At 39.2% G+C, this 19,628-nt stretch overlaps 7 protein-coding genes across 8 annotated transcripts; 2 read left to right on the plus strand and 5 right to left on the minus strand.

Moving 5' to 3' along the window:
* Window positions 1-859: 859 nt before the first annotated feature.
* On the plus strand, window positions 860-1,662 carry Cpr49Ad (Cuticular protein 49Ad). Its single transcript, XM_064688233.1, has 3 exons — window positions 860-874; window positions 972-1,386; window positions 1,449-1,662. Exons 1-3 carry the CDS (start codon window positions 860-862, stop codon window positions 1,517-1,519), a joined length of 501 nt encoding a protein of 166 aa, XP_064544303.1. The 3' UTR covers window positions 1,520-1,662.
* Window positions 1,663-3,373: 1,711 nt separating this feature from the next.
* Window positions 3,374-6,675, minus strand: Cpr49Ac (Cuticular protein 49Ac). 2 transcript variants are annotated; one of them, XM_064686970.1, is made up of 7 exons: window positions 6,521-6,675; window positions 5,911-6,043; window positions 5,476-5,502; window positions 4,807-4,957; window positions 4,716-4,731; window positions 4,151-4,323; window positions 3,374-4,088 (listed from the first exon to the last, which is right to left on the minus strand). In XM_064686970.1, exons 1-7 carry the CDS (start codon window positions 6,557-6,559, stop codon window positions 3,638-3,640), a joined length of 990 nt encoding a protein of 329 aa, XP_064543040.1. In that variant the 5' UTR covers window positions 6,560-6,675; the 3' UTR covers window positions 3,374-3,637. The 2 variants fall into 2 exon arrangements, with proteins under 2 accessions (XP_064543040.1, XP_064543041.1); XM_064686971.1 differs by lacking the exon at window positions 5,476-5,502.
* A 2,714-nt stretch (window positions 6,676-9,389) lies between these two features.
* LOC135432092 (uncharacterized) lies at window positions 9,390-10,025 on the minus strand. The gene has a single exon (XM_064687565.1). It carries the CDS (start codon window positions 9,972-9,974, stop codon window positions 9,459-9,461), a length of 516 nt encoding a protein of 171 aa, XP_064543635.1. The 5' UTR covers window positions 9,975-10,025; the 3' UTR covers window positions 9,390-9,458.
* A 3,569-nt stretch (window positions 10,026-13,594) lies between these two features.
* LOC135431847 (uncharacterized) lies at window positions 13,595-14,437 on the plus strand. Its single transcript, XM_064687184.1, has 2 exons — window positions 13,595-14,255; window positions 14,316-14,437. The coding sequence occupies exons 1-2, from the start codon at window positions 13,656-13,658 to the stop codon at window positions 14,388-14,390; spliced, it is 675 nt and encodes a 224-aa protein (XP_064543254.1). The 5' UTR covers window positions 13,595-13,655; the 3' UTR covers window positions 14,391-14,437.
* A 287-nt stretch (window positions 14,438-14,724) lies between these two features.
* Cpr49Ab (Cuticular protein 49Ab) lies at window positions 14,725-15,812 on the minus strand. The gene is made up of 3 exons (XM_064686787.1): window positions 15,687-15,812; window positions 15,074-15,627; window positions 14,725-15,018 (listed from the first exon to the last, which is right to left on the minus strand). Exons 1-3 carry the CDS (start codon window positions 15,702-15,704, stop codon window positions 14,781-14,783), a joined length of 810 nt encoding a protein of 269 aa, XP_064542857.1. The 5' UTR covers window positions 15,705-15,812; the 3' UTR covers window positions 14,725-14,780.
* Window positions 15,813-16,992: 1,180 nt separating this feature from the next.
* On the minus strand, window positions 16,993-17,876 carry Cpr49Aa (Cuticular protein 49Aa). Its single transcript, XM_064688234.1, has 3 exons — window positions 17,806-17,876; window positions 17,373-17,598; window positions 16,993-17,205 (listed from the first exon to the last, which is right to left on the minus strand). The coding sequence occupies exons 1-3, from the start codon at window positions 17,874-17,876 to the stop codon at window positions 16,993-16,995; spliced, it is 510 nt and encodes a 169-aa protein (XP_064544304.1).
* A 1,241-nt stretch (window positions 17,877-19,117) lies between these two features.
* Window positions 19,118-19,488, minus strand: LOC135432359 (uncharacterized). The gene has a single exon (XM_064688025.1). The coding sequence runs from the start codon at window positions 19,465-19,467 to the stop codon at window positions 19,192-19,194; it is 276 nt and encodes a 91-aa protein (XP_064544095.1). The 5' UTR covers window positions 19,468-19,488; the 3' UTR covers window positions 19,118-19,191.
* Window positions 19,489-19,628: the final 140 nt, after the last annotated feature.

Consider the following 19,628-nt stretch of genomic DNA (forward strand, 5'->3'; position numbering starts at 1 on the left):
ATTGACTCTCTTGCACTCCATCTCTCTGTCTCTTTAGTTGCAGCTCTGTATTGTATAAGCATATTTTCGTACTACAAATCGAATCTACAAAAAATTGCTACCGTATTCAGGCTTTAATTAAGCATCTTCTCAAATTTCAAAATATTAAATTTGCAATTTAATAAGAATGCTCCTTAATCAGTAAAGTCATCATTTATATGCTAAGATCTGATTTATATTTATTTATATAGAACAATACTATAACTTAGTTCCCGCCACCCCTCTCTGTCGCCATACAACTTCTTTGTTTGTCTGCCGCACGCGTCTCTCGTATCTGGTTTAACAGATTTCCTGTGCGAATGCTGACTTCAACCTCCAACTGCTCTGAAACTTAACTTATTAATGCAAACATAATAAGACCATTACGAGCTGTAAATGGTTGACTTTGAGATACCCTAGAAGATTTACCAAATAACATAAGTTTGTAAGCTGATCAATTTTCTAAATTTAAAGACTAATGAGTCTTAGCTCTTATAAAAATAATATTTGTTTTTATCTTAACTCTAGTTGTAACTATACGACTTGAATTCTAATTACAGAGTATAGGTTTGTATTATAGCTTCCCAATTTAAATAACAATCAAAATTCTAAGCGGAAATTAGCAAGCCCGAAAAAACTTCTCAGCCTCTGCTGAGATTGGATTTCATTTGCCAATGTTAGGCGCCGCCCGCTGAACGAATATAATGATTTTACGGTCTGAAATTAAATGCTTTTACTAAACGGAGGCAAACATGGTTATAAATGTCGCTGTCAGGCTCTGCTTTGTTACAGTTTCATTTTATAGATCAACATTGTTGGTAACAGGCTCCTCGCATCCAAAATGTCTTTAAAAATGGTAAATCAAAATCGAAAAGTTACCCTTTGTTGTTAAACAGTATTTTAAGTGAAAGATTTAAAGGGGATCTAATGAAAATTAACAACTCTTTGCACAGTTCTCTTCCTTTTTGTTGCTGGTTCTCTTTGTGGTTGTTTGCAATGCGCAACGGGAGTACAATCCGTATCGAAACAATCCCTACTATAGGGATTTGTACTTCAGGAACCGCGACCTGTACAATCAGCGACGCTACTACGACAACTTCTATAAGAAATACAATCCGAACATTGCCAATGCTCTGGCACGCACTATCGACCAGTCAAATGAGCCCAACTATGGCAAGGGCTCCTATGCCTACAGCTACGAGACTGAGAACGGAATTCATGGGGAAGAGCGCGGCACCCCCATCTACATCGGCAAGGGGAGGCAGCAGGAACAAGTCACTGGTGCCTATTCGTATATATCACCCGAAGGCATTCGCGTCGGTGTTAAATATGTGGCTGATGCCAACGGTTTCCGTCCAGTTATTACCTGTGAGTAAAAATACTCAAATATCCTACTAGAAATATATATATAAATTGCAATTGATTTTCAGATGATGGTCCAAATGCTGCCATTTATGCGAACCAACAGCCGCCGGCTAATGTGGTCTACACAAGGCAATAAAGTCAACTAGACTGTGTACGAAGTTTCTAAAATAAAAGATCAAATTTAATAATATGAAATTCACATACATAAACAACACTTAATACCTCAGAAAAAAAACAATACTTATTTAAATGCTGTTCAGGAGTAGCATAAGGAGTATACAAACCGGAATATATAAAGGAAGCATTGCTACGAGGTGGTGAGTTTATTTATGCCATTGTAATAGTTAGAACATACTTTAAATATGATATCTCTAGCCTAGTAGCAGTGGGACAGAAGATGGGTGGCTTCAATACTCTATTTTCCATCTATTGCATACATTTTGAACAATTCGAATGAATATGAGCTCTTAAATTTGGCATCTCTGTCAAACTGAGTAAAAATTTGTTTAAATCAAATATATTTTAAATTACTAGTTATTAAGTTGAATGATGATTTCAACAATCGGAACTTAATTCAGTCTGTGTTAGCATATCCCACGCACCCACAAAATATACAAAATGGCGACTAGCACGCCGCATTTGATTGGTCACTTTGGAATTGAGTTAGGTGAACAAAGATTGTTGATATACTCTTTAAATGGGGATGACGATATCATCACGAACTATGTTACGCAAAGAAAGGGGAATCTTCGACTTTCAGAAATTTATATTCGAGTTGATATAGTCAAATGTCTTTCCGTCCGTCTGTCCTAAGTCTGTCTGTTTGGTCTAATCTAATGCTTTTAAAGCTCATCATAGGTCTATCTCTTATGTTGAACGCAGTAAATAAGTTGGTGTCGGCCGGGTCAGAATATTATATCACTGCCGTTGGGAACAGAAAATAGAATCTTTTGTATGCAAAACAAGTTTATTTGTAAAGAAGCCAACTTCTTAAATATGATCCTACTTTTGCTATATTACTATATCTTATAGCTCAAAAAGGAACAATCAGTTTAGTATATTGCTCTTGCCAAAAAAAACTTTATCTGGTTGGGTATACGAATGCATCGCACAGCTGCTAAAAGGCCGCAAGAGCATTTAATCTTTGGCATTCCGAACTTCTTCTTTGTTCTATCTGATTTTCTTTTTGCCAAAAGCTTTTCGCATAATACAAAGCTCAACTATTGCATTTAATAGTTAAGCACAAAAGTGTGCTTTAGTTAAATGAAAACTTAGGCAAACATTTTATTATAAAAATATTCAGAATTTTAAATTGTATTCTCCGCTATGAGCTTCGCAGCTGGATGCTATAAAAGTAATTGTTTTTAAAAACCGTACCCAAAACAATTAATATTTAATTTATAGATTATATATAATATTGACCTTAAGACTTAAGCGAAAACCGAAATTAAATTTGTGTGGGCATTGACACTTAGCTAAAATGTACATTTAATTTAACGATTTATTTTTAATGTGCGCATATTGAGCTTGTTTACGAAATGCCCTGTAAACAAAAGGAAAGGAATCGACTTTCAAATACCCTTTCTTTGATTTAGATAACAATAGGTAGCTCGCTTGGCATTAGGGAATTTTAATATATCAATTCTCGCAGCTGATTAATACTTGAGTTCACATTGAAATCATAAAACTCTTACAAATAAGAGAATTAATTTTTGCTGCGGTTCAATGAACTCATTAATTATCCCGCATTATTTTGAGTCATTTCGTTTTATTATCAATCGAAGTTTTGACCTTTCTTTTCTATAGGTCAAGTTTAATGAATAATTTGACGCTTTCTGTTCAAAGTGTGAATTCCGTTCATAGAGAAGAAATAATTGAATTTTTGTAACAAATAATGATTTATGTTTATTAAAAATATATAAAAATAATTGTTTTTAAATTCATAACACAATTTAAATATATCGATAAATAAATACAAAATTAACATATGTGGGCGTGGCTATACGAGTACCAAATCCTTTTGTGTACAATTCAATTTTTATGGATTTTCGTTTGTTGTTCTTTTTTTTTGCAGTTTTTTCGATGGCTTGTTATAGTTTTTGCCAGCTGCTGGCGGCAAATGCATGGGAATGGGGGGACATTTTAATGGTGCAGGGGGTTAAGGGCGGGGAACTTAAGAATGTGTTGTGCACAACACAATCCCTATGGCTTTAGATGAGAACACAGCAATGTGGGGGAGTTCACTCGGTTCAAATTAGAGCTGATGAACACTCTTCCGGCGCTGCTCTTCCTCCAGCTCGCGCGCCTCCTCCTCTTCGGCCAGTTCGACCTCGTGCTCCAGCATACGGATTTGATCGCTCAGCTCCTTGGGCATTTGATCCAGATGAATGGACTTGATTTGTGCCTTGATTTCCTTGGTCATGTGATTGATACGGAATCCGCGATGATCGAACAGAGGCTTATCTCCATTCGCCTTGTGCTGCTCCTCCACATACTTCAGAGCACGGGCGATGGCCTCGGGAATTGGTGGTGGTGTTGGAATGTGCTCACCCTCGGGCATGAATCCCCTATCATTGGATGCATAGTTCACGCGATACAATTTGCCATCATCTCCGGTATATTCATAGTAGCCCTTGGCATGTGTGCCACCTCCATGATGCAACTTCGCTTGCTCCTCGCCATAGATGCCGTTCTCGGTCAGGAAACTGTGAACACGAATTGGGATTGGATTGGTTGGTCGGTTAAATGGGAACTCCCGGCAACTTACGCATGATCGTATTTGTCCTTCTTGCGGATCTCTTCCTGGTGCAGAATCTTATGGCGTCCCTCGTCATCATAGTTGAAGAGTATGGGGCGTGGCGTGGTCGTCGTCGTAGTCGTTGTTGTTGTGGTGCGTTCTGTGGTTGTGGTTGGCTTCTTCGTTGTGGTTGTTGTTGTCGACTGTGTTGTTATGGTACGTGTTAAGTATCGAGCTCATCTAATTGGCAGGAGTTTCGTATGCGTGTGCGTGTGTTTTTTTTTTTTTGGGTGGGATTGTGTGTATGCGTAAGGGGGTTTCATGCATATGCAGGCAGTTGGTTGGAGTTGGTGTCATGCAGGAAACGGGAAACGCTTGGCGGGTTGCTTTTTGATGAATGGCTGTTGAGTTATGAAAGCGTGGGGGGTACTGGCTATTTGTGTGGCGCGAAAAAATCTCATTTCAAAAACTGATCGTGAATACTGTTTTTGTGGTACTGAGCATTGTTTTAGCTTTAGTGTTCGATTTGCGGTTCATGATCGGGAAAGCCGTATTCCAAGCGTATTTCGGGTACTTTAAACTCAGCTTTACTTACTGTGTAAAGATCATGGCTATGGAAGATGGGAGAAATATGCAAATAAAAGGAATTAGAGTTGCAAAAAAAGTCATTAAAAGTTATTGCTTACTTGTAGGGTCTGTCATCGTGCACATACGGGCGATTGAGGCCCGAATATGGCCCATAGCCACCATCGTACGGATAGGGAATATGATGATAGATACCAAGTTCACGGTTATCGCTTACATGCATATAGGGCTGCACATCGTGATGATAGCGACCTGTTCAGTGGGAAATAAATTCAAACATATCTTAGAAAGAAGCTCAAATTTAAAGCATGTATGTGTGAGTGTGCGTTGTTTGTATGTTTATGTGAGTGTAAACTAGTACTTCGTATTGAAGGTCAGGTTAGAGAAAATAATCTATACGTATTTATGCAGTTCATCGTATGTGAGGCTTACGGAATAATTTAGAATATTCATGATACAATGTTTTTTGTACAATTGGAGCACATGCCCTTGATAAAGCAAGAAAGCAACGTGCATGCAATTAGATCTGTTGTTTGCTTAAACTGTTTGGGAATTATAAAATTTGCTGAGAGTTTGTGCTGACTGTGTGCCTCTTGGACACAGTCTCTGGTTAAGCTAAGGAATATTATGATATAATACTGTTATTTTTTTTTTAATTCTATGTTATGGATATGATACGATGTTTGACTGTGTGTGTGGCTTTGTTTGTGTTGTTTGAAAAGAAAAGAAAGAAAATTGAAAATTCTCTAACAATACACTGTTATGTTTACCTAAAGAATCCTGATAGACACCTCGGCCTATAAGAAATTAAATGTTAATATATATAATAAAGTATATGCTATAATAATAAAATACAATGTGGTTAGTGCGCGACATAATAAAGTCAGCTCAAGCTGACAGTATACCCAAAGATAACAAATTTCAATGACTCGTGTTTACCAAAACCAACTGAATTTGTAGCTTGAGCTTGAACTTTGCTATTATCACGGATTCGTAAATAAAATTGGGTTATCAGTAGGGACAATACATTAAGAAATGCATGTGCTATATATTTATGTTAGTGTGCGAGTGTGTGTTGGTTGTCCCATTGGACTTGTTGTTGTTAGTGCTGGTGGCTTCTACATGCAGTGCGGGCAGGCGTCATGCAACAACTTGTGGTACCAAATAATCAGGTGCTTAGATACTCAATTGCAATGCCGAAATACCTTCGTCCGCTGAACTCGGATGATACCTTCCATCATCTTGTGCATGATATTTGCCGTCGTTAGAGTCTTGCGCTGAAACCGTATACTTGCCATTGTTATCAACGGGATTGCTGCGGCTGACTGCAACAAGGCCCTGTAAAGAATATATTCGTAAATGTATGATAATATTTGGCATATGGAATTTGGCATATTAAATGAGCGCGGCAACTCCCCAGTTCAGTTCGCCGGCCGGAAGTAATAAATGCCAATGGGCACGCGCAGAAACCCCAAAAAAAAACGTTATGTGCTTTTTGTTTATGAAATATTTTATGATATTTCAAATGCCATTAATAAAGCTGAGACTTGACTTTGACTCAGCTGCAAATCAAAACAAAGCCTGCATAGCCATGAGACTGAGCTTCAACTGACTTGGCACGAAAAAGTTCAGAATGGTTTTTTACCAGCTCTACGTGTTGGCTAGGTATGGATAGTATATAAGTGTACTAATTGAGTTTGGGGCCCAAGTGGCGTATACTTAATATGCGTATACTTTATGTAGTTCAAGTTGTATCCGTTCACTAAGCACTATAATTGGACTGTATTTGTGTCCTTTAACACACACATTACTCACCACAATCACAAAAACGCTTAGCACTGATTTCGCGAACATTTTATTAATTTTTGTTTGTTTTTTTTTGTGTTTGGTTAATTTAGAGATATTCCTGATCCTTGGAAATTATCCTGTTGAGATTGTGTTTTAGGTCCTGATGCGGTTAACGCGTCTGCTGCTGCAACAGGAATGTTTGTATTTCGCTGAGGTACACCGGATTTATATAGAAATGTGCCATGTACGGTGCGAGCGCATCTCGCAATCTGATTCTCACAGCAAACCGCGCCTAAATTCTCGCTTGTCTGGGAGAGGTAGTTAGCCTCATTTGCTCCACAATTTGAGAGCGGCTCGGTTATGGATTCCGACAGATCAACTCAGACCACTTTGCTCACGCAGTTCATCTCAGTTCAGTTCAATAACAGCAACGGCAACAAGCGCCAAAAAACGACGTCTTGAGCTGCGCTCCCTTAATTTAGACACATGACGGGTTCTTCTTGTTGCTGCTGTTGTTGTTATTAATTTGGTTATTGTTTTTATACGTTTTTTCCATTTTTTATAATTTTATATTGTTTTTGGATTATTTTTGGCATTTGTTGAAATTAACTGTAAGCTTTATTAAACGGCTGCTCATTTGCCAATAATTGTAATTACGAATTAATTCAATTAAATAATTCGCATAATTTATTACATTCAATGCGAATGCACCTTTGGCATTCATCAAACATTTAGAGGTTGCACATTTTTTGCTCGATATATAATTCATATATATAATATATAATTTGCTCGATATACATCTCATCTAAGAGTGAATCAAGGATTTCCAGCCGCGAAATGACGCATTTTGTTTTTCTTATAAAATGCTCCCAAATTTCCCCCCAAAAAAAAACATCATTCCGTTTCATCTGTATACTGTGTCAGTAGCACCAGCAGCGACTCATTATCAGAATTAAGTTTATTGCTGATAAACAAAGGTCAGCCTTAGTCTGCAGGCCACAGAAAAAACCATATATATATATATATATATATATTGTATATACTACGTATATAATAATTATAAATATTTGTTTGTTTTTTTTTCTGTAAGATTTAACCAGCATATATTGAGCATGTTTTACAGAGCTTACACATTCGTGAATACAATGAATACTCATTCATTCAGCGTGATATTTTTATGTATCTTTCAAGAGTGTCTGGATAAATAATCAACCCAACAAAATATGTATTATATAAGGTAAATTTGCCTATAGAAATATGAATGGTTTTTATTTAAAGCTTAAATACATGTTATTTTTTTTTATTGATATTCAGTTTATTTGAAAAAATTCAAGACCTCTTGATTTCTTGTTTTGATAATGTGCAAGCACTTTTAATATTCGATTTTAGATAAATATCGTATTATTATCATATTTTTATTCAAATATTAATGTCCCTTAATTTTGGTCCCAAAAAGCAGCTTGACAACAAAGCCGAACGCCTGCGCATTGGCTGTATCGAAATCTATTTATAAACATATTATTATTGTTATTGGAAATTATTAAGTGCCAATTATTGTTCTAGGATATGCAGCATTTCATCATCAAAAGCTGTTCGTAATTAAACGAAGCGTCACATTTAAATATTTTTATCACATTGTTGCAGTTGGTGCGTAGCTTAATCTTGGGACTTGAACTGATGACAACATCGTCTTCTATAGATCGTATCCAAGCCAACTACCTGAGGCACTCGGAAGCGCCATAAAAGTGCCGTAATGAAATCATAAATTACGAAAAAAAAAAAAACAACGGAAACACGGCAACAAGAGACACAACAGCTACAAAAACAACATTCAAATTGCGCGCGCCTGCCGCAATGCGAAATGCATTAATTTTATTCAAGCTGAGATTGGGACGGGATTGGGGACTGAGTACTGGGGCTTGGTGCCCCAACATATGCGTATGCGTATGTATAACCGGAATCAAAATCGAAATCAGAATCAAAATCGTCAACAGACGTGGAAGAAAAATGTTGACAAAATTGATTTTAATCGTGTCGCAAACATTGACATCGACTCCCGATGCTCGGATGTGTGTCCTTAGCTTAACTTAACTTAACGGTTTTTTTGTTGGCTTTAACTATCCAAAAAGTCGGCCGCAGCTGCCGTTGTTAAGCATATCTTTTATTGTGCGGATTAATTGCAACAATAAACATAAACTGTGATTAAACAGCCGGCGACGATCCTGAGTAGAGGAAAGCGAAAAGAGTTGGGTCGAGGTGGGGCAAGGGAGGGGCGTTGCAGTCACTGCACTGCAAAGGTCGTACACTGAACCCGCATGCCAGGCCAAATCGATCCGATCCGATCCGATCCATTCGGTTCCGTTCCGTTCCGTGCCCGAACCCCAAGTGCCAAATCTCCAAATCCCTCGCACTGTGAATCACGTCGCGTGGCTTTTGTTGCTGTTTTTTGACTCTTGAATCACTCTGGTGTAGTATGTATAGTCGGTATAATTATGGCATTTATAAAAATCACAAATACTTAATAAATATTTAAGTGTTTGCTGACTTTTAATCAATTACAAGTCCAATTTGATTGGGCATTGGGAATGCAGCTTGAATTGACTTTATATGGCTTCCCGCTGATTCAGATTTGCCATTGACCTTGATTCATATTTTGACTAAAAGCATTTCACACTTTCTTCATAATCTGTCGGTCGGCTGTAGCAGGAGAATTTAACGTATATCACAGATACATTTAAAGCTTTTATTCAATTTGATATTCTATAATCTTTTTTAAGCTACTTAATGATAATATACATGAGTAGATTTGGTATGCAACCGGAATTGTTATTATTATCTATATATATTTATTCAAGTTCTTAAAGATACTTATAGTTAATTAAAGAGACTTTCCTGTTATACTAATAAACTGCTACATAGTCGGCAGGTATAGCTGGTTAATTCTATATAATCTGACTAAGAGCATTCAAATCCCAATGAGTTGCCGCAAGTAGCTCAACAGCAACATTATATATGTCATTTTAAATGGAACGTTGAGGTCGCGATAAGTCGCCGAATTGCACAGATTGCCCCGGCAATAACATTGCTGGACCGTTGATGTCAGCATATTGTGATGTTTCTTCTCAATGCAGCCATCTTTATAGGGCTCATCTATGACGGCGACTTCCTCATAAAATCTATTGCGCAGAACATGCGTTATCTTCACTTGGTTTGCGCAGCCTCTGAGAACAGCCGACCATTTCGATCCATTTTGTAAGTTAATTGTGTTCACTGTCTTCGAGCACATCGTGGAGTTGGGACAGGGCACTCTGAATTCCGGACTGTTTTTCAGCTGTGAGCATACCGGAAGCGGTTTCTCCATATTTGCTCCCGCTCCCTCGAAGCACTCATAGCACTCGAGTATCTCGGCTGCGGCGCAACTGTTGCACACAACTGCAAGTACAGTGAAGCCCGAGAACAGTGTGAGAGTACGGCCCATCATTCGGTTGGCCACTGATAAGAATGCACTTGGCTCGTTTAGGTGTAAGTACGAGCTTCCAGCAAGAAGTCACAACACGAACTACATAGCTGTATGGCATTCGGCTTGAGCATATCACGCATTCTTACACTGCATGACTAAGCGTCCGGTCGGTTATTATTTTATTTCCGTTTTTATTTTTCCCTCTGTGACTTATTGTTTGAAACTTAATCACTCATGACATACAAATGTATATATACGTTTGCGGCTTTAATCGCAAGCAATTCAAATGACTCTATGGAAGTTTCGTTGACAAAACTCTAGCAAATTTAAGGGGCTTAAAAAGTATAAGTAGTATATAAATCTTATATCTGATAGATTTATTTACCCAATCTCGTCTGCTTTATAGGTGTGGTCCCACATAAGATTAAAGACTATAAGACTTTAAAATAACTAACGATAGTATCGCAGAAAATAAGTGATAAAACATGTTACCTTGAGTACGGAGTATCTCAGTGCCAAGTACTTTTCGTACTACCTGTACTTTCAATACATTTTTTGGCATTATATTATGTATAATAAACAATATATATATTTTAAAATATTATATAAATGATATATTAAAAAACTTTCTTTGATCATTCTTTTATAAAATTGTAAGCAGAATATATTTAGTTTAAATCATTTGCAAGTTTTGCATAAAGCTCTCATAAATTTGTGAATGTCTCTTATCAAATACATAATTCTTCGATTTTTTTTAGCAGGCATTTTGTCGTGCTGCTTCCACAATACATTCATAATAATGTCAGCACGCGCATTGGATCTGATTCCCGTTTTCGACACCTCGCCAAACACTTATGATAAACGCGTATTTTCACCTGCTTTCAGACGGCATTTGCTAAGCAATTGAAATCTTTATAGGTTGAGTATTGAGCACTGTGTTTGGGCCATAAATTGCCATTACTCTCCGCGTGGGCTTATACGATTTCGGTGTATCTGCCTGGCTGTCGGTCGGATTTGTTTTTAGCAGCCGGTTTTAAAGATTAACTTAAGTGAAGTTTGCTTAATTATCATCTCGCTCTATATTCGAAATAATTTGTAGATCTTGTGGCCTATAAATATTCTCAGCTGAAGCCAGTTTTGCAACCGTGTGCGAATTGGTAGCCGAATCGCCAAATAGATGGATGACTTTGGGTAGCACTCAGTGTGTGTACCTTTAATGGAATCAATTAAATCAAATGATTTGTGGCCGTTTGCTGTGTACATTTGTTTTTGCGAACAAATTAATTTAGAAAATACAAAATGCATTGTAAATTTTGCCAAAGGCGTCACACGAACTGCATTTGGAACAATACAACAAATTACCAAATGATCCGAGGCTTAATGAGATACAAGCAGCAGCTCATACATATAAAGTATATATATAGTATATATATATATATATGAATATCGGTGGGCGTAGAGCTGTAGAAAATACCGTAAAGTTCAAAGCACCGATCAAAGATCCGATACGCAGTTAGAGTCGTAAATTTCTAGAGCTTTCAGCTTTGGCGTGATTTTTATCAGTTTGTGCTAAATTAAATATTAATGTTATATCTCGTCTTTTACGTTATCGGCTTATTTTATGCGAGAACAAAAGGGAAATTACCATCTGAATAAAATCACAGCCTGTGGAGGAGAGAAGATGAATGTTGTTGTGATTTTTAAACAGAAATTTATCAGTTGCGCACTCAGTCTAAAGGAATTTCACAAAACAAGTAAATTTAAGTTCAAGGTTGAGATTTGTTTTTATTGTTTTTATACGACCAAGGGTTAAAATCGTGACGCCGAAAATTTAATCGTCTAGGCCCATGGGCGCCACCACAGAAATGCAATTAAATAATTTAACAAAAAAAAAACTCTTAAATGTGGCGACAGATTCGCTTGTTGTTTCGTGAATTTCGTTGGTATTTGTCAATCTTGTGTGTTGATTATTTATGGTGGAGTCAGCTGAGGGGAGCTGAAATAAATTAATTGCATGCAAAACACCAAATTACGCATTGTTTGGATTAGCGCAGCCAAAACTCATCACACTTACAGATATATTGTATCTCTGCTTACCTGTATGTGTTTTATATTATGTGAAATAAATATGCCAGGTGCAAAAATTTGCATATGCAGCAACTAAAACAACTGGTTATTAATCTAACTGGTATCTTGTTTTATCATTGTTTTAGTCGGTTCTAGACTTGGCGTGTTTAATTAACTATAACAAAAATATTAATTTTTGCAGACCAGCTTTTGGAAGTTGTCAAAAAACAAACAATTGTTATCTGACAAAAATGTCAAAATACATTTGATTGTCTTAGGGCTTGGTTACGCCTCATATTGAAAGCATTTCAAGGTATTTTATGTTCCTTATTTAATTTGATTTTTGTGAATTTCTGTTATCCACTCTGCAAGGTAAAAGGTTAAATGTCAGAGTTTAGATCAGCTACCAAGTTTGTTAACTTATGCTCGTACATATTCGGATATGACTAATTTCTCTTTGACTCATGTCCGTCGGCAAGGTAAAAGGTTAAAGTTTCTTTGCGAAGTTCAGACTTAAGATTTTTGCTTAGCTCTGTGGGCGTTTTCACTTTCAATTTCACACACGGCTCAAACATTCTTTGTAGCCCAAGCGTGTTTTGACTTGCTCCCAACATGTTTTGAATGCCCATTGCTGACAGCTGACAGCTGACTGATGATTGATGATTGATGAGTGCTTAGCGCCCGGTTTTGATTGATTGTCGGCTATTATGAATGCCCATTAAGGCAAACGATCGTTTTATTGTTTATGATGAGCGTTAAATTTCATTTAAACGACACTAATTAACTTGGATCCTATCAAATCCGTTGAATTGTTTACAAATTGCCTCCAACCAGACAAAAATGCAAGCTTCCGACATTTACAATGATAAGGCGATTAGAAATATCCATTGAATGTGGCTTCTGGTTAAAGTGCATTTGATCGGAGTGGAATTTATATTGTAAGCATGTTTGCATATAGCCTTAAAGATGAGCGCAAGCGGAATCAACTTAATTTGAGGAAAGTTCTAGCTTTTCTTAGTAATTATTTAAATAGTTCTTGTATTGTAATAATTTAATGCATATTTATAGACAACAATTCAACTGGTTTTAAGAAAAATTTAACAAGGAACTGATTACGTTGTCTTACTTATTTTTTGAAATTAATTTTCTGAATTATTTGTTCAATCTAAATCAAGAAACTCTTAGCTTTTGCTGCAAATATTTCGCAATTTCTAGCACTGAAACAAGACGGAGGCTCATCGGATTACCCCGTACGACTGTGACAGCTGTCGACACTGGTTTCCGTTTTGAGATATTTTTGTCGCCGGCGTTCAAAAGGTCAGAAGCAATTGGGAGCTGTCTATGAAAACGAGTTGGGTTACTTGGCCTGGTGACTGGGATTACTCGGTAGCCACTTTATGGCTTGTTAGTGTGCAAAGAATTTCAATTAGACTCGACCGTGTGGCTCGTGCAGCAATCAGTCGCAGCAACCACCGAATAAACTAGGTAATTAAATAATTAAACGGCCGCATCTTCTACATAAAGTCAGACAATTAATTAGCTGCCAGTCGATGCCCACTTCGAGTGCAATTGAAACTGAAACTAACCTGGCCAGTGATTGGATTAGCTACAATTAAACGCATTCAACTAGTCGAGATGTACACAACTTTGTTCATTGCCTTTCTCCTGTTAAGCCTGGGCCGGGCACAAGGATCTGGGGAGGATCAGCAGCCGCCACTGCCCACAGCACCAGCCAAGCCGGGACATTATGCGCACCAGCTGCATGGCTCGGCCGGCTGGTACCAACCGGATGACAGCGGCAAGTATCGGCACGATCCCAGGCCCTACGATGGCGGATACGGAGATAGCGGCCAACCGTATGCGAATGATTTGCGCGGCATCTTTCGGCAGGCCGAGCAGCAGCTGGCCGCCAGTGTGCAGGAGGCGGAGGAGAACTTTGCTCTGGGACCACGCGATCATCTGCGCTTCATGATTGACTTCAACTACAATGGCACCGGCTGGCAAATTATTCAATTTGAATGGGTTCGCGATGGCGATGGCACCAACGAGGATCAACGCCAATTCAGCTACGTGAACGAGAACCGGCTCTGGGATACTAAACCCCAGTTACATTACCTACCGGTTCAGTCCTATGAGTATACGCAGCCCCAAACTCCGTTGGCAGACCAAAAATCTGACCAGCAGCTGCCTTATCCCGGGCAGTTTGCGGATACAAAGATCAATACCGAACAGGATGTAAGTCAGCTAAAATGTCAAAGCTTAAAAGACAGCTTGATAAATTTATCTTTATTGCAGCCCGCCAAAGTGCAGTCAACTATTAATGAGGTGCTCGAGTATATACAACAGCAGATCTTGCCGACCCTGAACTAATCTTCATATATATTTATATAAAAAATGAAATATATTTGCCAAATGAATCCTTGTATGTATTTATTTTATAGCTCTGAGCAACGAGAAACCGGCTTCTAATCCCAGACTTGTCTTATCCAAAGGCTTTAGTAGTTATTCTAGTTGATCTATAATGCTTTTTCTTCTAATAATAAAGTATTTTCTAACTGAGAGATTCCTGTTTTGTTCATCGTCTTACAATATTTTTTGAAGAGCTCCCCAAGTTCCAACTGCTTTCATATTTACATATATTTGAGCATAATTTGGTAGTACTTGGTATATTATCCAGAAATTAATACATACCATTTTTTTTAATAACTCTTTTATTTCCTGATAACCGAAATAACGAACAAAATAGATTTTAATGTATATTTACAAAGCGCCCTGCTCCTTCAGATAGGCCAGCAGCCTGGGTATGTGCTCCGGCACTTTGGGAATGTGTTCGCCGGCGGGCACAAAGCCATTCTCATCGGCCACATAGTCGACGCGGTAGAGCAGGCCATCGTCACCGGTGTATTCGTAGTAGCCCTTGGAGCGCAGAGCTTCGCCCTCCGTTTGCTTCTCAATGCGTCCGCTCTCCTCGCCAAGAATGCCGTTCTCCGTCTCGTAGCTGGCACAGGGATTCGGTTTAATATCGCATGACTCTAAGGAATATGATCACTTACAGATAGTTGTAGCCATCGGCCTGCACCTCGCCTTCTTGACGCAGAATCAGGAAACCGTTTTTGCCAATGCCCGTGCCGCGTCCTTGTGGCAAGTTGGGCCGCAGATCAGCGGCAGGCGTTGGGCGTGGCAGCGACGGACTTGGGCGTGGCTTAGTAGCAGCAGTTGTCGCACCAGCTCCAGCACCAGCACCAGCTCGACTGCCGCTAGCTCCACTGGCACCGGCTCCACCACCGCCACGTCCAGCACCGCCGCCAGCACCGAACTTGTTCTTATCAGCCACATAGGGATTGCTGTCGCCAGTGTAGTCACCACCAGGACGATTATCGTGCTGGTACTTGACATCCTGGTGCACATAACGTCCATCGTTGCCGCCACTGTAGCGCCCATCGCCGCCACCGCGATAGCGTCCATCATTGCCAGCCACATAGCGTCCCGCATTGGCATTGGCATTGGCATTAGCCCTCGCCCTTAGCACGGCCGGTGTGGTTGGCGCAGGACGATAGCGACCATCGCTCTGGGCCAGCGCAACTGCAGCGCAGATCAGTAGCCAAATCTATTGGAGGCGGGAGGCGTGGTTAGACCAACTGCAGCTGCAGCAGCTGCCAAACTTACCGTTAGACGCAGCAACATGGTTAATCAGCAATGAGCAGTTTTAGCCACGACCAGAGCTTTATATACTTATGAGCGATCCACAACGCCCACCGGGCCTACGGAAGATCCACTCGTTCTATGTGTGCTATGGCCAACTGGCCAGCTCGGAGCTGAACGGACAACATTTGCAAAGCGCTCAAAACTCGATCTATTAACCGTGATTTACGAGGCGTTTACGACATATTTATCTGGAAAGCAGCTGCCACCCAACACGCAGTATGATTAAACGGATAGACCATTCTTCTTATGGCAATCGATTCAATTAATTTTCGGTGTTTGACATCGACGACACGGAAACGCTAACATTTCTTTTGACATCGACTAATTTTGGCGAGCATTAAGTAAGAGGTGACGACATGTGGAGCAACATCTCCATTCGATGAGCAGCACCACAGAAACACATTAAACCAGTTGCTTGGGCTGTTTACTCGACTGCCTGAAAGTATGCTGTGTGGAGACGAAGAATATCTCATTGTGGGTTTGAAAGAGAAATAAAAAACAGGTAATCAGGTAATAATCAGCGAAATCATAAATTGATCTATATTTAACCTTTTTATTATATGTGATAGAATATGCAAAATTTATTTGAGGCACTATAGAAGTTGCAAAAGGGCACCACAAACTTGCCTATTAAGCTGTTTTATATATATTTTGTATGAGTATGGTCTAGAGAATATTGTAGAAAGCCTTCATATGGTCTAGAAAGATTTTGTAGCAACATTTCATACTGCTAACAAGGCATTTGCTATTTGAAGCCTTTTTAATCGACTTGAAGTATATTCTTTAATGAAATATTAAAGATTGCAGGTGCTTTAAGCCTGGCATTGGGCTCTGCTAGTTGGCTAAAGAGCACTTATCATCTATATTTATATATATGTTTTATATTATCCAACATGCTTTTAATAGCTAATATATTACATAACATATATCAGCATAGATAAGTCTTGTATTCCGACCCGGATGTTTCTATGTTCACTTGCCTAATCGAAGGGCTCACATTAGCTATTTAGCTACTGCATTTTCTTTATTTGTATATTAATAAATTTAAGTAATTTATTTTTAAAGACTCAAGAACTCTCCGTTTAGACACAGTTTATTAATTTTGCATATTTATTTACATGTGCGGAATGGTTTCTAATTTCTTGATTTAACAATTTTGGATAACAAGCAAATTTTCGCTGTCTCCACTTCTCACAATTCGCCTCTCTCTCCCACGCTCGCACTACTTTTCTTTCTCTGTGCTCTCAGAGAGAGAGAGAGAGATTACTTAGCCCCGGCGTGCGGTGTAGGCGCTCTGCTGCTCAGCGGGTGGCGGTGGTGCTGTGGCTATGTAATCCAAGGCCCGCTGTATGGCTGGTGGTATGGGCGGAGCTGTGGGTAGATGATCGCCCTGCGGCTGGAAGCCGTTCTCATCGGCCACATAGGTAATCCGTATGGGTGTGCCATCGGGCGCGGTGTAGGAGAAGAAGCCCTGAGCGACCTTTTAGACCCAGGCAAAGAAAGAAGCCGAAAAAGAGCAGAAAACAATGCACAGATGCACAGCTAATTACATGACCCGAACAATTTGTCAGCCCCGCGGGGCAATGTCGTGAGGCAGCTTCAGATGCAAATGCCAAATGGCTGTGCGATTTTTGGGGTCTCACTCACCGGTCCTGCATTGTCGGTGCCAGCATTCTTGAGGTAGCCCTCCTCCTCCACATTAATGCCATTTTCGGTCTCATAGCCATACTTGTAGGAGCCATCGAAGTTCACCTCCTGATCCTGTCGTATTATCTTGATTGGCTCCGTGGCAGGTCCTTGCGGTCGTGCATGTGTTGTGCACAGCAGCAGAGCTGCCAGAGTCAGCAGCTGACAGAGGATTAGTCCAATTGAACTGAATGAAACGGATGTGTACTTACAAGGTATCGCATTAGTTGGTTGTATCCTGTGCTGGGCTCTAGAGTGGCGTCTCTGTCGGCGTCTCGATTTGAAACTGTGGCCACCAACGCCAAAGGTTTGAATATTTATAGCAAAATCTTGAATCTTGTGCCGCGCTGCTTTCGAGTACTCGAGTACCGAATGCTGAATGCTTGAACTTTACAGCTGCCTCTTGCAACGCTTGCAGCAGAGCTTCTCTGGCTCTGTCTCCGACTCTAGCTCCAGCTTGGCCATTGATGGGTGTTTAGCATTTGGAAGATGCACAGATCAGAAGCCAAACTCACAGCCTGGCCAAAACAGATTTAATCTACCCCGACTTCTTCAAGTGCATTGTTTGCGTGTTGTTGTTTCTAAATTGTTGTTAAATCTGCAATTTGTCTAGTGAACTGTTTATAGCCCACAACAGCTTTTGGCGCCTCAGTAAAAGCTTCTGTCTAAGGTTTGGAACAAAAAGTTTGAATTAAAATCAAATCGTTTTATTTTAGTTAGTTTTCAAACTTAACAAATATTTTTGAAAATTTTCTTGAAAATTACAGAAACAAATATTTTAGATAAATTAATTATTCTTCAGTTCATTTTTCCACAATTTAATAGATTTTTCAATCCTGGTCTCAAACTCCTAAACATAATTATTTAGAGTTTGTCTGTGATTGGCTCAAATTAATTTATAATCAAATTTAGAAAATCCCAAAAATTCTTTACTATTTTTTTGTATTATTTTAATTAAAAATCTTCGAGACATCGAAAAGATAAATTTTTGAATATATAAATTCTTGGAGGCTGCTTTACATTATTTTTAAATATGTTTCAAAAATTTGTTCAGTTTTTATTTACTTAAAAAGATTCTAGAAATCTTTCTATTGGTCGTTTCACTGTAGTCTAAACGCTGTAACTGAATATTTTGGTCAGTTTTTGATTGAGTATGTTTATCGAGAAATAAACTTGTATCGTGGCATTCAAAGAACACGTCTCGCATTTCAAATCAATTTGTCAGCTACACATTGTAGACATTTACCTTTAGCTTTAGCTGCAAATTCTGATGTGCCACAGCCACATGAAATCAAATTGCGCAATGCAGCCAAACCCCCCTCGCCCCTCTCCCCTCTCCCCACTCCTAAGCGGATATACCCATAGTCGCAGCTATAGCGGAGGCGGCAACAACATCATCATTAAACCGAAAAGCATCGGACGAGTATCACTATACTTATACTAGACACTGTTGCCACGCCACCTGACCATGATCATGTCTAGCTGTCTGTCCGGGCGTCCGTCTGGCGCTGACCTTTGTTGGAGTCGTGCTCACAGAGAGGTGAACAATTTTGACCAAAGGCGTTAATGAGCCCTCATTGGGTTGGTTCATTCTTGGGCAACACCTGTGCAAAACGACATGTGCAAATGTCATTCACTCCCCCCACTACAATTGGTACAATTGTTTTTTTTTTTTTGTTTTTAAATTAAATTTTATTTGGCTTTTAATTAAGTTGTATATTTTCACATTTTAACGAAACAAATTATTGCTGGATGTGGCGGGTTGGGCGGAGTCTCAGTTCTATCCAGCTTTCTTGTTGAAGAGCAGCGATAGGAATTGCTGCTTGAACGGCTTCGTGGTCGTCACTTCATCATAGTAGTCGGAATAGTAGTAGTCATAGGAACTGGGATACGTAGAGTAGTCGGAAGAGTAATAGTCGCTAGTGGGCGAGTAGTCGGAGGAAATTGAATCGCTGATGTCGCTGATGATGGAGGTCATGCTCTCCGTCGTTTGCGCGTTTGCCGATACAAAAAGCGCGATGGCTACGAATAGAACCACCAGGAAATTCATTTTCATTATTTTCGGCTGTGATCTTTCCGTGAGTGTTAACCAAATCGAAGTGTGTCTTCCAATGGCCCAATGCAACACATTTTATACGTCTCGAAAAAAAGAAAACTTGAATGAAATGTGGATGCCACAGACATACAATTTCAGCTATTACAACAGTTTGTGGCGTT

Source organism: Drosophila montana, unplaced genomic scaffold (assembly GCF_035044405.1).
Source record: "Drosophila montana isolate Dmon_TW-CO22-7 unplaced genomic scaffold, ASM3504440v1 contig_3200_1, whole genome shotgun sequence".
Classification (NCBI taxonomy): domain Eukaryota; kingdom Metazoa; phylum Arthropoda; class Insecta; order Diptera; family Drosophilidae; genus Drosophila; species Drosophila montana.